General features: G+C 42.5%; 1 protein-coding gene across 1 annotated transcript in view; it reads right to left on the bottom strand.

Annotated features, from left to right (window-relative positions):
• Positions 1-15105, bottom strand: part of KCNH1 (potassium channel, voltage gated eag related subfamily H, member 1) — a 359758-nt gene that overhangs the window by 184561 nt on the left and 160092 nt on the right. Inside the window, exon 8 of the mRNA XM_015427609.1 lies at positions 1921-2120. Coding sequence (XP_015283095.1) covers positions 1921-2120 — 200 coding nt within the window. The remainder of the gene's footprint in view (positions 1-1920; positions 2121-15105) is intronic.

Raw genomic sequence — 15105 nt, 5'->3', positions numbered from 1 at the left:
AGGAGTGCACAGGAGCGAAACTCCAGCAGTAAGGAGCACAGAGGGCAGGCACATGCAACAAGCCCCACCCCCTGCTCCCAGCAGCCCTCAGTCAGAGCAAGAAGCAGCCAGGTAAGTTGCAGAGGCCCCCCCAGGACCCCAGTCCAAAACAGTTCAGGTGGCACCTTTAAGACCAAGTTTTATTCAGGTACAAGCTCTCTGTCCTCTGCGAGGACAGATCTGCATGTGTCCCCTCCCCCCAATCGCTAGCAATCCAAAACAGTCCAGTGGAGCCTGAGTAGTGGGTGTTGCCTTCTGACACACTTCCCTTGATGTCAGGGGTGTGGCATATGCAAATAACTTATGCTAATGAGTTATGCTAATGAGCTCCTGCACCTCTTTATCTACGAAATGACCCCTGCCAACGCTATGCTGGGGATTATTAGGAAGGGAATTGAAAACAAATCAGCCAGTATCATCAGCCAGTATAAATCAATCAGTATAAATCAGCCAGTATTAATCAATGGTGTGACCTCATTTCGAGTACTGTGTACAGTTCTGGTTATCAAAAAGGATATTATAGCATTGGAAAAAGTGCAGAAAAGGGCAACTAGAATGATAAAAGGGTTGGAACACTTTCCCTATGAAGAAAGGTTAAAGCGCTTAGGGCTCTTTAGCTTGGAGAAACAACGGCTGAGGGGTGACATGATTGAGGTTTATAAGATTATGCATGGGATAGAGCAGGTAGAGAAAGAGGTACTTTTCTCCCTTTCTCACAATACAAGCACTTGTGGGCACTCAATGAAATTGTTGAGCAGACGGGTTAGAACAGATAAAAGGAAGTACTTCTTCACCCAAAGAGTAGTTAACATGTGGAATTCACTGCCACAGGAGGTGGTGGTGGCTACAAGCATGGACAGCTTCAAGAGGGAATTAGATAAGCATATGGAGCAGAGGTCCATCAGTGGCTATTAGCCACAAGGTATAGATAGGAACTCTCAGTCTGGGGCAAGTGATGCTCTGTCTTATTGGTGCTTGGGGGGAGGGGCAACAGTGGGAGGGCTTCTAGTGTCCTGGCCCCACAGGTGGACCTCCTGATGGCACCTGGTATTTTTGGCCACTGTGTGACAGAATGTTGAACTAGATGAGCCATTGGCCTGATCCAACATTGGTTTCTCTTATGTTCTTATGATTCTATGTGTGAAAGCCAGGTAGGGGTTGAAATGCTAATCCAAGCAGCACTTGGGAGGTCTCTTGGAGGTAATTTCTGGAAGGTCTCTTAGAGATTTTGATCATGGAAAGCTAGTTTTGTCTGCTGGAGGCCTTTACAGCATTCAAAGCAATGGATTTAATCTAGTGACCCATCACAGGAAGGTAGATGGTTGCAAATCTTGCCCAGATTTCTCTCCTCCAATAGTCCTTTCCAACCATGGGAAAGTTTATTCTGGGATCTCAGGACCCATTGGGATTTGCTTGGACTAATAGGAAACTGCAGTGGGGGAGAGGAGATAATAAAATCACTCTTTCTGCTTCTTCCATCAGTGCAGCTCTGCCAAACGAAGAGGGGGAGAGGGGCAATTTCACCCACTCCAACAAAGCCTCCTGACCTATTTGTCTCATTGTCCATGGGCCTGGCAATAAACTTTCTCAGAGCTGAAACACACTGCTGGGGAAAGAAAACAAGGGGTAGAACCACAATCTTTGTGCCCACAGATTGCTGGAACCAACACTCATGCCTTCATTAAGGACAGCTTCAAAACAGGAAAATTAATTGAAATACATTTTTGATTCAATCCTTACTTCAGCTGAAAGATATCAGTTGTTTTCCTTGCTTTATGTAATTATGGAAAGTCAGGTTTGCAGTAACCAATACTAGCCGCTGGTAAACAATAAGAAAAAACATTTATTTGACAGTAAGATTCCAAAGTCATGACACCTCACCTTTTCAGTATCTATTCCCCTGGACATTGACCAAGTAGAAACAATATAGTCCATCACACGTTCACTCAAGCCTTTGGGCACTTGATAGAGTTTCAGAAAATCCCGGACACTGTTCAGCATCTCATGGTATCTATTTGTGTTAGCATACATTTGCTGGAAGATAGTTGTCACATTACCAAAAATGGTTGCATATAGCAAAGCTGCAAACAGAATAAAGTATAAGGAAAATATATTTCTTTTCTTTTTTAAAAATCATTTGTATTCAATTTTAACTTTATACAATAACCAAAACAATAATACAGATTTTAGCATCAAACAACGTTCATAAACTTTAGTTTGCTTTCTTTCCTGCACATTAGGATTCCAAAGCATAGTTTAATCCCAGTTTTGGTGAAGGAAAGAGAACTAACCCTAGTTTGTAATTTGGGAGTAACCACAAACTGTGGTTTGTTGCAAAATAGAAATAATTTAATTCCAAGTGAAGAGAGAGAGCTCATGAATCTGAGGACACCTACCCCCCAATCTGTCTGGTTCCCATAATCACAAATGACTGTCATTAGTCTTGACAAATGAGCTGTGTCCTTATATTTATTTGTCCCATGGATGGGGTAGATCCCACCAATGCACAACTGGAAGTAGCTTACACAAAGACCTTCTGTTACAGAACAAAAGGCAACATCTTAATCAGTTCATACTAATTGCCACTGAATAGCCTAACAAGATGACATAACATGGCCAATAAACTCAATAATGCATGAAAGAAAAAGGGGGGAATACCCAAAAAGAAGAAGAAGAAGCCCTTCACTTGGAGTCTCAGAGCGGCTTACAAACTCCTTTCCCTTCCCCTCCCCACAACAGACACCCTGTGAGGTGGGTGGGGCTGAGAGAACTCTGACACAAACTGCTCTTTTTCAAGGACAGCTGTGCCAGAGCTTGTGACTGACTCAAGGTCACATCAGCAGGTGCAAGTGGAGGAGTGGGGATTCAAACCCGGTTCTCCCAGATTAGAGTCCGCACACTTAACCACTACACCAAATACCAAATATACATTGGGCCCCAAAGTATTATTATGAAAATTTTGTTGATAAATAAACAGCCAAATGGGCAGCCAAATTTTTATAAAAAATTAACCCCCAATTGGTTTCAGTGGCAGAGAAATTAACATGTGCCCAGAGTGTGTCTAAGGAGCTCCTGCTTTCCTACAATGAAGACAGCGGAGAGCATCCAACACCAAATGATGTAGAAAATTTAATCAACCCCAGTATTAGAAATTCATCAACTCATCTCAGGGTCTCTCAGCAGTAAAAATGAATGGCAGGAATTACATCTAAATCAGGGGTATCAATATAATAATAATACTCAATACGTTATTGTGTAGAAGAAACATGAAAACATTATGGTGCCTATATGTTATCCCTGTGTGGAAATAGCAGCTCTGCAAGACTTATTAAGGTCAGAATGTTGCAGGGGACATGTTAACCCCCAGTCTGTGTCCCCAGTCTGAATCAGGTGACTTTGTGGCTGCTATTCACTAGGGATGGGCACGAATCACATTTTTGCTGTTGGGTTTGTGGTTTGTGGCTGAACCATGAACCGAATCACAAACCAATAGGCCAGTTTGCAAACCGAACCAGTTCATATCAGTTTGTGTGCCATTTAAAGTTTAAACTCTTGCTTTCCGCTCCCTGCGAAAAGTGGTGTAGAGCAGAAAGCAGTGGTTTAAATGACTCCAAGTCATTTAAACCAAACAGCTGACCAGAAAGGAACTCCCAGCCACTTAGCTGTTTGATTTAGATGACTTAGAGCCCTTTAAACCACTGCTTCCTGTGAAAAGTCACAGGGAGCAGAAAGCAGGGGTTTAAATGGCTCAGAGCAATTTCACCCCCAGATTTCTGTTTGCTGTGGCTTTTAGCAGCAAACAAAAAGCAGGGGGTGAAATGGCTGGGAAACAAGCAGAAAGCAGGGGGTGAAATGCCTCCCCATCATTTCATCCCATTTTCTGCTGGCTGTGAAAAGTTGTGGGCAGCAGAAAGCTGGGGGGAATGCCTCCCAGCCATTTCACCCCCTGCTTTTTGCTCACTGTCAAAAGCTGCAGTGAGCAGAAAGCTGGAGGTGAAATGGCTCGGAACCATTTAAAGCTCTGCTTTCTGCTCCTCACAGATTTTTGTGGGGAGCAGAAAGCAGTGGTTTAAATGGCTCTTTGCAAACCACCATGAACTGCATCAAAATTCATGGAAGTTCATGGCAGCTCTTCAGTTCATGAACATTGCTTCACAAACCACAAACTGGCCAAAATCCGCGACAAACTTTAGTTCGTCAGCTGGTTCATGACCAACCCTATTATTCACTCTTCTAAAAACTGCAGGATGTCTATTCATGAATCTCCTAGTTTCACATCCAGTTTGACCCTAAATACTGTTTCTTATGTTACATTTTAAAAGCATGGTAGCAGTCTTGCAAATCACTCCCATGAAAAATGTCACTTTGTTCAAAGGGTTTATAGGCAAGTTATTTATCTACACTACTTGTGTATTGGTTGCTTCAGCTATTGTAACACTGATATTGTAGTATATTGCAAAAGGAAGCTTCACAACGTATCTTTAATGCTGGCAAGTGTATCAGCTAAGTGTGTGATAGGACCCTATATAAAAGTTGCACTTTATGGGGGAGGGGGATCCACTGACTCAGCACAGAGTCAATATTAGATATCTCATAGTTGCATTGGATAGCCCTCTGCCCCCCTCTGCCACATAGAATCTGTTTTTCAGTGGTGACCACATTTTGATCCTGCATTTAAGATTTTCAGCATAACTGCTTCTGATTTGCTAGCAGATTATGGGTGTAAATCCTTCCCAACTGACAATTTCCATCATAACCCTGTAATGATAGAAATAGCCTAGTAATTGCTTCATATTACATTATACCACATTATGTCCTGAGGTCACAAGGCATAATAACTAAGCATAATATTTCATTTCAAATTAGGCAGCTAATCAATATCCAGTCACATTGTTCAATGAAGTGTGGTCAATTAAATTTCGACAGCCAACAAGTATCATGTATACAATGTGTTGACTGTACAATCTCATTAGCATTTTCCCTTTTTGTACAAGAATAAGGAATAGAAACCATTCCAAACAGAAACAACAGGCTAAAGGTATATATATAAGATATATATATCTTCTTAAAGGCACAAAACATTTTTTCCTCAAAGAACAGTGGTTTGTGCATACCATCTACTTAATATCAAAGTAGGACCTCCATGTGGATCAAAAAAAAATCCACCATGGTGAGGGTAAATAGGCTGAGGTATTTGTTTCTACAAACCTGAGGTTTCCCTAGGTCTTATGTATAGGGGAAAAAATAACAATTTACAGAAAAATTGGGGAACATGATATTCCCAAGGACAGTCATGAACTTTTAAACCACAAAGACATGAAATATTGTGTTCCTTCTATCAATGATTTTTAAAATAATTTTATTATTTTTGAAGCTGAACCTGTAGCCATAAGGAGACCCCAACTTTAACATGGGGGGGGGTATTCTCTTTAACTAAAAACTGCAAAACTGTTGCCCCATTCCCAACACTGGCACCCAAGACCACATCCAATGGCACTTACATACAGGCCAGCTTTGCTCCTCCTGAATCAGCTGCAGGAAAGAATGCAAACAGCAGCAGCAGTGATCTCTTACCTCGGAGGCATGTGCTCTCTCTCTCTCTGTCTCCCTCACACGCACAGAGCAAGTCCACCCCATCAGTCCACACATACAGCGCTAACCCTCTGCACCACACTCCAAAGCCAACCATACATACATGCCACCCCCACTGCCTAGACACCAGAGTTGCTGAAGAGAAGGGAAAGCTTGAGGGAGGCTGCATTGGGTAAGGAGCAAGCCTAAGCAGGACTACTGATCAGAAAGTCCCATGTTATTTCATGGGACTTACACCTAGACATGAGGATTTCAGCCTTAACTTCCTCCATTGTCCTGACTGCTCCAAAGCCTAAGTGCTCTTTGCTTGAGAGAAGGAAGCAGCTCTGCTACACAAGTTAGAAACTGAAGGCTAGGCCCTGTCAATTTTCCACTGCCCATTAAACGCATTGGTGCCAACCTCCATGTGGGGCCTGGAGATCTCCTGGAATTACTGGCCTTCAGACAACAGAGATTAGTTCCCCTGGAGACAATGGCTGGTTTGGACGGTGGGCTCTATGGTGTGATGCCCCGCTGAGGTCCCTCCTCTCCCCAAACTCCAGCCTCCCCAGCCTCCACCCCCAAATTTCCAGAAATTTTCCAAACCAAAACCCGGCAACCCTACTCTAGGACTGAAAAAATTATGGGTGAACCTGAGGACTGGAGAAAAGGTTGGGGCAATGCGTGCTTTGTTCTTGAGCAGCTATGCTTCTTATTGATGGATAAACAAGGAATTTGTGAACTTCCTCATGTTCCCTTTGTATAAAAAACAGAACCAAACCAGCAGATTGTTGCAGATATTTTGGCCTTCTTGCCTAGTATTCTGCAGATAGTCATGTCTGCAAAAATCAATATGAGGATATGTAACATTGTACTGGTATCTGCAGTATGCTCAACTGCATATAAAATTCCCCATTCAAAAACACAGACACCCCTCTAAATAAGCAGTATAATGCAAAGTTGAATTTGCACATGGCAGGACTGCTTTAACAGCAATTTGCATGTCCACTTACTGCTTTGCTTTTTAAAAACAGAATTAACAATATTATTCTAAAACTCGCTGCCTGTTTTGAACACATCTGCAAACATCAGGACTGGAAAATCATGCAGGATCCTTTTAAAAAAAAATCATAATCCAATATTAATTAAACCCACTGATTTTAATAAGCATCAGCACATTAAAATCTGTGTTGGGTTGTGGCTAGTAGCTCCAAGTGATAATTCAGTAACATAATAATTGCCCCCCCCAGCGAGTTCTAATGCTTCATTTTGATTAGTACAATTCTAACATTAATTTTGATTAATTGCAAAATCTTCATTCTACATTATAATTACCCTTGCAAAAAGACATACTGTTCCTGCATTTATGAATAACTTATTAACATTTTCAAAACTTTACACTCTTTAGTAGGTTGTTAACTAGCTTCTGGATATATAAGAATTGTGCTTGTTAGGGTCTCCAGCCTCCAGGTGGGACCTGGGGATCTACCATGATTTCAGCTTATCTCCAGACTACAGAGATCAGTTCCCCTGGAGAAAATGGATGGTCTGGAGGGTTGATTCTATGGCATGGTACCCCACTGAGGTCCCTGTCATTCCAAGGATCAATCCCCAAATCTCCAGGAGTTTCCCCACCTGGAGCTGGCAACCCTACCCCCCAACCCCCACCAGTGATCAGGGAGGACCTGGCAACCATATGCTCGCTACGGCAGCACATATACTAAAAATAGGGATATACAATAACAGTGAGGAAGGTTCATCAGCACATTAAAACAATCACTTGACCAAGGCCACTAACGCACTGTCATTTTTGTCACTAGTTTATCCCTATTGCTTCAGGGGCTTCCCCCCCCAATGTGTTTTGCTCTCTCTAGTAGTCCCAGAGGGAGCAAAACACTTGTGGAAAAGGGGGGGGGACCCAAAGCAATAGGGACAAACGAGTGACAGAAATGACAATGCCGAAGTGGCCCAATACAGGTTCTGAGTAAAGTTGTTAATTCTGTGCCTTCTGCCTTCATTGCTATAGAATCATAGAGTTGAAAGGGTCTTCCAGGGTAATCCAACCTCCTGCACAATGCAGGAAATTCATGTATACCTCCCCCCACACCCCTAGTGGCCCCTGTTCAATGACCAGAAGGTAACAAAAAACCTCCAGGATCCCTGGCCAAACTGGCCTGGAGAAAAATTGCTTCCTGACCCCCAAAGTGGTGATCAGCATTTCCCTGGGCATGTAAGAAAGGGCCACAAGAACGAAGTACTGAGGCAACCCTTCCTGCCCTCCCTCTCACAATCTGCCTAAGTTCACAGGATCATCATTGCTGTCAGATCGCCATCTAACCACTGTTTAAAAAACCTCCAAAGAAGGAGAGCCCACCACCTCCCGAGGAAGCCTGTTCCACTGAGGAACCACTCTAACTGTCAGGAGGTTCTTCCTAATGTTTAGCCGAAAACTCTTTTGATATAATTTCAACCCGTTGGTTCTGGTCTGACCTTCTGGGGCAACAGAAAAAGGAGCCAACCTTTTCCCAAAGGTTTTTAAGCGCGGTTGTATCACTGGATCATAAAATACTCTTGAGAGCTGAATTCCAAATTTAGCCAAAAACTGTCTCCGAGAAAAAAGTTTTTCTGGAATACCAGAGTTCTTGAAAGATAAAATTAATCTTTTCCCAGTAAAAGAAGGAGGGAGGGGCTGAACAGTTACCAGATCGATAAAATTCTTGCTGAGTCTCAGAATAGTGGCCAATGATTGTAATATAGAACTTCTGCTCTCCCACCTGGCAAAGTTCACAGGCCTTTTAGCTATAGAGAGAGCAATCCTGTTACTCAGTAAAACTCTTCTGGAACAAACAGGAGCTGCATTTACTTTGTAACTCTCTGAAGCTGCAATAATGGTTGCAGAAGGTCTTATCACCAATGGGCGTCTTCCCCCAGCATTCACTGAAGTTTTGCTTGGGCTTAACTGAATTTTGTTAGTTATCAGTTGCTCCTCAATTAATTGCAACTTGTGAAGTATTTTGTTCACATAGTCCCATGTTTTAGAGATTGTTTTGGCTGTTAGTATACTATGAGTAGCAATTAGCTTCACAAGGTCAGCATTAGATAAATGCTCGAAGGAGTCATCAGCCGAGCCTTTAGGCGAAAGAGGCGCAGTTTGAGGGTGAAAAGTTTCACTTGCTTCCTCTGATGCCGGCTGTAAATTAGCATCGGCCTGCAGCTGCAAAGGTGATGAGAGGCAATGAACATTTTCCTCATGTTCTAACACCTCATATCTGTTGTTATCACAAGGAATAAGATAATCCCCTTCAACTTCGAGGTTGTTAGCAAAAAAATCCTTTATCTTCAGCTGTTTAGAGCCACGAGAAGGAGAGGAGTCGGGTGAGCCAGCAGGTAAACAGCCTCTATTTCTCTTCCTCGACATGTCAGTTAAAATGCTAGTAGCTTCAGCTTCCTAATCAGTCACATTCAGTCGCATACTAAGGACTCCCACCCAGCTGCCTAACTATAAAACTATAAATTAACACACTTAATAAAAAGGAAAAGGAAAACTCTTATCTCAGACTGCATAAGCTCGCGTCCTTTCAGCCAGCGCCATCTTGGATCCAACCCAGCTCCTTCAATCTTTCCTCATAGGATCTCCAGACTAGGGATGTGCATTCGGTTCATTTAAACCGAATGCACCCCCGAAAATGGCCCATTCAGGCCCTTTTTTGGCTGCTGAGGGCCGATTCAGATTCTCTGATCTGAGTCGGCTTGCCGCTGAATTGCCGCCGAATTTCGGCAGCAATTCGGCCCTATTATACCCTATGGGCCATTGAAGTCAAGGGCAAAAACATAGGGTATATTCTGGAGGCTGGAGAGGGGAAGGGGTTTGAGGGAGAGGCTCCAAACTTGCAGGTTAGCTGCTGGATCCTGTTCCCAAGATACCAACCAAGTTTCAAGAATGTTGGACCAGGGGGTCCAATTTTACGGGCCCCCAAACAGGTTGCCTCCATCCCCTCCATTGTTCTCTATGGTGGGAAAAACCGAATCGGGCCCCTCACCATCTTCGTTGGCCTCCTCGAGACATGTTCCACCTTGTGTATATCTTGCTTAAATAGTGGTTCCCAAAACTGAACACAATACTCTAGGTGAGGTCTAACCAGAGCAGAGTAAAGCAATACCATAACTACGCATGATCTGGACACTATACTTCTATTGATACAGCCCAAAATCACATTTGCCTTTTCAGCTACTGCATCATACTGCTGACTTATGTTCAGTGTATGATCTACTATGACCCCTAGATCCTTTTTGCACATACTACTGCCAAGTCTCCCCCATCCTATACTTTTGCATTTGATTTTTCCTACCTAAATGCAGAACTTTAGGACATTTTCACTCAGAAAATTACAAAGAGTTTTACTTGGGGAATGACAAACACAGAAGGAATAGAGCTGCTCTAATAGGAAGGTGAGATGTAACCCAGGCAGTCAGGGGCTATAACCATAATTCAAGTTTGTGTACAGATGCTGATGAGGAAGACATTGAGAGCTTTTATGCAAATGTCCAGGAAGAAACTGATCACACACCTAAACAAGATGTGCTGCTAATCGTATGTGACTGGAACACAAAAGTAGGAAACAAAGCAGAATCAAATCTTGTTGGAGGATTTGGGCTAGGAACAAGAAATAAAGAAGGAGAGCAACTCACAGAATTCTGTGAAAACAATAATTTGTTCATTGTGAACACATGCTTCAGGCAACCAAACAGACAATTGTATATGTAGACATCACCAGATGGCCAATATAGAAATCAGATTACATAATTGGAAGCAGAAGATGGAGAAGCTCTACTCTCTCTGCTAAAACAAGACAAGGAACCAACTGTGGTACAGACCATAAATTGTTAATATCAAAAATTAGAATAAAGCTGAAGAAAAACACCAAAACAGTCCTAATGCCAAAATACAATCTGAGCAATATTCCTGAAGAGTTTTAAAACCATGTAAACAACAGGTTTGCTTTACTAAGTTCAAGTCAACCAGAAGAACCATGGGTTGAAACCAGAGACATTATTAAGGAAGAATGCACAAAGACTATTCCTGTAGATAAGAGAAAAGAAAAGCCTCAATGGATGACTTAAAACTGCTAAAAATAGATGAGAAGCAAAAGTAAAAGTTGACAGAAACAGAATCAAAATTCTAAATGCAGCATTCCAGTGACTCACATGTAGAGGCAAACTATTATAATGACCAGTGTAAAGAAACAGAACAACAAAAAAGAAAGAACAAGATATCTGTTCCACTAGACCCAAGAAATCAAAGGGAAATTTAAATCACAGGCATGCACAAAAATCAACACGGAAATACATTATCTGAACTGGACAAAACACAGAAAAGATGGGAGCAGTTCACTGGAGAACTGTATAGAAGAGACAAAAGGATGAGAGAATCCTTCCAAGAGGCATCTTTTGAAGATAAACCTACAGTTTTAGAAAGTGAAGTGACAGCTGCTCTGAGAGCAGTTGGGAAAAACATATCACCAGGAGTACATGGGATATCAATAGAGCTATTCCAAGCCACAGAAACTGAGTACGTCAAAATTTTAATAAGACTGTTCCAACAAATATGGGAAACAAAACAATGGTCCACAGACTGGAAACGCTCAATTTACATCCCAGTTCTGGGGGGGAAAAAAGAGATGTCAAAGACTGCAGCAACTATCAGACCATCACATTAATTTCTCATGCAAGTAAAGTGGCTTTCAAAATCTTACAACAAAGATGATTACCATATATGGAATGAGAAAATGTGAGATGATCAAGCTGGATTCAGAAAAGGAAGAAGCATTAGAGATATTGCAAATTTAAATTGGTTACTGGAGCATACAAGAGAATTTCAGAAGAAAATCAGCTTGTGTTTCATAGATAATATTGCAGCAATGCTTTTGACTGTGTGGATCATGAAAGGCTATGGTTATCTTCAAAGGCAATGGGTATGCCACAACATTTGATTGTTTTCATGTGCAATCTATACTCCAGACAAGAGGCCACTGTTGGGACAGAATATGGAGAAACAGAATGGCTTCTAATCGGCAAAGGTGTCAGACAAGGATGCATTTTATCTCCCTATCTCTTCAATCTGTATGCAGAACACAGCATAAGGAAAGATGGGTTAGATTTAGAGGAAGGGGGGGTGAAAATTGGTGGAAGGAACATTAACAATTTGAGATATGCAAATGGCACCACATTATTTGCAGAAAACTGTGAAGACTTTAAACCACTATTGATGAAGATTAAAGCAGAAAGTGCCAAGCAGGATCACAGCTGAACATCAAGAAGACAAAAATAATAGCTTCCGGTTTGGACTTCGCGAATGGCGGACGCATCTTCGTGATGCTCCCGGAGTTGTTTCGCCCATGCGCGGCCAAGGAGGGGAATCCGCATAAGCGAAGACCCTAAGGAGACCCAGGTAGGGGCTCCGATCTGGGGCGCACAGGGGATGTGCCTCTTTCCCGGCCGAATTGTCGGAAATTGAGGCTCGCCCCATGCCCCAATGGCCCTAGCCGCGGCAGTGCCCCACACGGGGACTAGTGGAGCCGCCGGTCGCCACAGGGTGATTAAGCGGATGAGCGTTTAAAAGAATATTTTCGGCTAAAACTGTGAGTTGCCAGTCGGAATGGGAGAAAAAGAATTGAGCGCGTTCCCCCTCCTTTTTTGAAAAACCACAAGGGAGGAGGGAGGAGAATCCCCTCCCACCCTGTGTAACAAAGACTGATTTAAAAGGAAGAGAGGGGGGAGTGAAAATTGGAAAGGAGCAGTGTTACCACTTGGAGAATTGTTAGAAGAGACACAGGAAATTTCATTTTGTAGCTGCGCGGCACGAACTTTTAAAAAGTAAACAAAAAAAAACAAGATGTCGAGCCAGAAAAAGTTTCAGGACAAGCCGGCAAAGAAGACGGGAGGAACTTCCGGTGCTAGCTCCCGCCTCTTGGAGCCAGCTGTCAATCAACAAGAGAGCGATCTTCTGCGCCCTCTGCTGGAACAAATGCAAAAGATCAACCAAACATTGACAAATATGGAAGGTGTTCTCAATACTCAGCAGACTCAGTTAAACGATACAGCCAAGAAAATGGAGGAAATCGTGCAAAAGTGCTTGGTCTCAACAGAAGATACTAAAAAGGTCAAGAAAAAGGTTGACAAAATAGAAAAACACCAAGAGATGCAAGATAAAAAGTTAATGATGCTTCAAATGGAAAAATCAAATTTGACTCTCCGATTTCAGGGCATAAAAGAACAGGAAAAAGAAGATCTCCGAGGCATTTTAGCGGAAGCCTTGGCAACACTCACCGGCTGGGAAGCGGAAAAAATGAGCGAGGAAATGGATCTGATTTACAGAGCCTATTCCAATTTTACAAGGTTGAATAACCTGCCGGCAGAAGTGGTGGTCAAGTTTACAAAGCAGAAAATTCGGGATCAAATATTAAAAGTATCTTCATCAACGCCTATGAAGATTGGAGAGCAGACAATTAGAATTTTGAAGGATGTTCCTTTTGAAATTCGAATGAAAAGGAAAGCATACAAAGGACTGACCTTATTCTTGCAGAACCATCAAATTAACTATTGCTGGTTGATTCCAGAAGGACTCACTTTCAAGTGTAAAGATAAAAGGGAGAAGATTGACTCCATTTTCAAAGCTCAAGACTTTTTGAAGAGGCACACCAGCAAGGAGGAAGCAGCACTCCCCAAAAGGGGAGGAAATGGACAGCGACAGAGACAGCAGATCGGAGGGGGAAGTTAAGACCCCGGAGGATAAAGGAGCAGGGAAGGGTCCATCATACAACCTGAGAGACATGAAAGGGAGGCTGCCCAGACCATGAAGACGAGTTCGGAAAGCGCATGAGAAAGACTTTACTAACAAAAACCAGAGGGACACTACTAATCTATTAACAGTTTTTTATTTTCTTAACAGATTAAGATGAAAGACGATTGACAACTCGCAGAAGAAGCCAAAAGAAGATGTGTGTATTACTAATAAAAGATTAACATACTAATAATAAGATCACCCAAACTTTTCTTTATCCCACTATATACCCTCCCCTTTCTTATATGAAAAATGAATAAACTCTCTCCTTTTTAGGAGAGTCAATAAAAAAAAAGAAGACAAAAATAATGAGTACTGGGGAATTACACAACTTTAAGGGTTGATGATGAAGAAACTGAAATTGGTAAAGGTTTTCTATTCCTTGGTTCCATCATCAACCAAAAGGGAGGCTGCACCCAAGAAGTCAGAAGGAGATTAAAATTGGGAAGGGCAGTCACAGTGGTGTACCTAGCCTATTTGGCACCTGGGGCAGATAATTTTTTAACAGCGCCCCCCCCCTTTTCTGGCAGTCATGTCACAGCTGACTTATGGCAACCTCATAGGGTTTTCAAGGCAAAAGACATTCAGAGGTGCAATTGCCTGCCTCTGCACTGGCCCTGCTTAGCTTCTGATATCTGACAGGATCAGGCTAGGCTGGGGCTATCCAAGTCAGTGTCCTCCTCAATATGACAAAATTGTTTTCAGTAATAATCATGAAATAAAACAACAATAATGGCCAGAAAAGAAAAAAGACAGTGAAATTTTTATTTAACTTTGTATATATAATCATGCCAGAAAGAAAAAAATATATATAACATGCTATTCCATCACGAGAGCCAGTGTGATGTATGGGTTAAAGTGTCAGACTAGGATCTGGGGAATCCAAGTTCGAATCCCCACTTGTGCCATGGAAGCTTACTAGGTGACCTGGGGCCAGTCACACTACTCTCAGCCTAACCCTGACCTGAATAGCCCCAGGGTAGCCTGATCTTGTCACATCTTAGAAGCTAAGCAGGGCCAACATGGAGGCAGGCAATGGCAAACCACCTCCAAACATCTCTTGCCTTGAAATCCCTACAGGTTCGCCATGTTAACTGTGACTTGACAGCAAAAAATAAAATAAAATCCATCATGCCACCCATGTTCTGAGCAGGCACTTGGGAGGGTTTCTGTTCTCTGTTTTGAAGCCTAAGACCTGACCATCCCAAACATCTACAGAGCTAGGAGTCTGCCTTTGTACTAACTTTTACAAACTAAGACTTTGTACTAACTTTTTCGAACTAAGACTAGCCAAAGATCACAACATAGTGATTGCAAGCTTCACCAGACTGGATGTTAAGAAACACATTATCCCCAAAGAAGATGCCCCCATTGTTTCCAAAGGACTAAAGTCAAACCAGAGAATCTCTGCAGCAGAAACTGAAGGGAGGCATTTTGAAAGCCCAGCAAAACCAGTGCAATGTACAAAGTACCCAGCTGTACCAGTGCAACCACATTTTGCCCAGCAGAACCCACTGCCATTGTGGCAATGTTGGCTCAACAGGACCAATGCCAAGCACAGAGTCCCAGTCCAAGCAAGGGGGGCTGGAAGCCCAGCAAACCCAGTGCCATTGTGGCAATGCTAGCTGATGTCGAGCACAGAATCACAGTCCAAG

This window comes from Gekko japonicus, unplaced genomic scaffold, assembly GCF_001447785.1.
Source record: "Gekko japonicus isolate JY-2015 unplaced genomic scaffold, Gekko_japonicus_V1.1 scaffold45, whole genome shotgun sequence".
NCBI lineage: Eukaryota > Metazoa > Chordata > Lepidosauria > Squamata > Gekkonidae > Gekko > Gekko japonicus.
Note: the sequence above shows the minus strand (reverse complement) of the source record. Positions and strands in the feature narration are given on the sequence as shown.